Source organism: Tupaia chinensis, unplaced genomic scaffold (assembly GCF_000334495.1).
Source record: "Tupaia chinensis unplaced genomic scaffold, TupChi_1.0 Scaffold144899_1, whole genome shotgun sequence".
Taxonomy (NCBI): Eukaryota; Metazoa; Chordata; class Mammalia; order Scandentia; family Tupaiidae; genus Tupaia; species Tupaia belangeri.
The window spans coordinates 4,123,861-4,126,279 of NW_006204759.1; the positions used below are offsets into that span (position 1 = coordinate 4,123,861).

Consider the following 2,419-nt stretch of genomic DNA (forward strand, 5'->3'; position numbering starts at 1 on the left):
TTCTAAGTATGGCATTATCTCTGGTCAAACAATTGCAAAGATGCCACTGAGGGCAGTGTTGTGCACATGTGGATCCAGAGCCAAAAGATGATTAAATCTAACTAGTGAATGGCAATTGCCTTTTTTTCTAATAAAGTGAAATATTTCAGGATATATCACATGTAAGAAAGATACATATTGTTTTTATTTTATTGCCAGAAGACCTGTGCTCTGGCTAGAGAGAGCTAAAAGACAGAAAGAGGGAGAAAGCACCTCCAATGGGGTATGGTCACACCATATTCTCTTCTCCATTTCTCCATCCTATTGGGATTTGAGGGACACACACACATGCACCTGGCATGTTTTTCAAATCACAGGGGCTAGGATTTGAATAGCAGGTGGCTATGTGGGATCCAGCTCCCTTAACCATTAGGCTACAGGGCTGGTCCCATATTGTTTTGTAAAACTCTGGTTTCAGTTGCAGATATGGATAGCAATATAAAAATGCACTGCTTGCTTTATTTATTTATTTATTTTTAAAGAGATTTTTGCAACAGGGCATGTGCCCTCGCTGGAGAAACAGAGAGACAGAAAGTGAGAAATCAACTCCCAGGGGGAGGGCCACACTGTAATGCATGGTGTGAGTTTAAGTCATTGGGTCCAGGATTCGAACTGCTGTTGACTACGTGGGAGTCCAGCACGTAACCATTACACCATCTGCGGGTCCCTGGGCTGATTACTTTAATAGAGGTCAAAACCCGTGAATCTTAACGCAATACCACTCTCTGTCCCTTTCCCCAAATTGGCCTCTAGGAAGCCCCCCCAGGCAGAGAGTTACAGGCTGCATCCAAGACCTTGGCAGTGTGGGGTTCTCGCCCACCCAGCCCTGTGGCCACTACACCATGTCAGCTGCTCTGCCAATAACCTGAAAAGCTAAACAGGGCAGACGTGTCAAAACACTAGCTAGGCTCCATCAATAACTTGCTGTATGGGAACCAGCAGTTAGCGTAATGGCTATGTTGCTGGACTCCCACGTAGTCGTCCGGGGTTCGCGTCCCGGACCTGGTGACTTAAAACTCACGCCGGGCGCGTGTGCGTGTGTGCCCAAGATCCCGAGAGGAGAATGGAGGAGAAGGGATTGCGGTGTGACCATCCCCCCTGGGGGGTGATTTCTCGCTTTCTGTCTCTGTCTGTCTGGCGAGCGCACACGCCCTATAGCGAAAACCTCTCCAAAAATAAATAAATAAATAACTTGTTGTATGACCTTGGGCAAGTCACCTAACCCTCTCTGACTCTTGACTTTCTCTCTCATTAATGGGAGCAAGGGGAGTCCCACCCACTCAGTTCATAAGCTGTTGTAAAGCTGAAAGAACTCTTTGTGAATTGAATACAGGTAAGAGTCAATTCCGCCTGAAAACATTTTCTTTCCCTTTGCCATCCAGACCTCTTCCTGATTCTTCTGGAAAGCTACCCCCTCTTCCAGAGGCCTTTCTGACTAGTCCAGCCCCACTGACCCCCACGAGACTTCAAAGAATGGTTCCCCCTGGTCTCTCACTGACCCCTGAGCCCACAGCTCCTCAAAGGCAGGCTCTAAGTCTCTGATTTCTCCTAGAGTAGTTGACCTTTGGGCCGGGGCCACAGGACGGGAAAGGAAGACCTGGATCAGAATTGACCTGACTGATCAGGATGGGGAACTCACCCCTTTCTCAGGAGGTCAAACACTGAAAGAAAAGAGAAGAAGGTGAGGTGTAGCCAGGCTTGGCAAAGCGGCTAATGCCCAGGTCCCCCATCCCCCTGCCCACCCGCTACCGTGCCGGGGAATAGGAGAGGGGCAGGCGTGCTCAGAGAGGGGCAGCACAGGGGTTCCAGATATCAGAGGATGTATACGGGTGAGAGTGGGGTCTGCTATGGCCCTTCCTCCTCTGGTCTTCGGGTGCCAGGTGAGGACTGCCAGCTTCAGCATGGCCCCCTTTTATAGGGTGGGGAACTGAGGCTCAGAGAAGGGGCAGAATTTTCCTGAAGTTCATAGACAGGCAGGTAGAGTGGGCCGTGGAGAATGCGGCTGGGGCCTCTAATTCCTAAGCCAGTTCTCCTCCTGCCCCATTCTCGGAGGCGCCTCTCAGCCTAGGCCTGAGCTGACACAGGAACTTAAACACTATTGATGTTAACAAGGAGAGTAACTGCTGTGTTTTGCATATACAACGATGCTTGGTTCATTCCTCACACCAACCCTATGTATGGGGTAGAGACCATCATTGTCTCCGCCAGAGGTGAGGAAACTGAGGTAGAGAGCCACCTGACAGGACGCAGGAACTCACATGGAGTGCTTCCAGCCTCTACCTGAGGGCAGAGCCCGGATCTGTGGGCGCGGGCCTGGCTGCCCAGTGCGGGGCAGGGCGTCCTTTGTTAATCTAGCCGGATATTCTGGGTCTGGTTCAGC

The 2,419-nt window shown here is 50.5% G+C and overlaps 1 protein-coding gene across 1 annotated transcript in view; it reads right to left on the reverse strand.

The window, feature by feature from the left end:
- Positions 1 to 2,419, reverse strand: part of CAMKK1 (calcium/calmodulin dependent protein kinase kinase 1) — a 26,545-nt gene that overhangs the window by 20,374 nt on the left and 3,752 nt on the right. Inside the window, exon 7 of the mRNA XM_006167597.2 lies at positions 1,679 to 1,700. Within this exon, the coding sequence (XP_006167659.1) occupies positions 1,679 to 1,700 (22 nt within the window). The remainder of the gene's footprint in view (positions 1 to 1,678; positions 1,701 to 2,419) is intronic.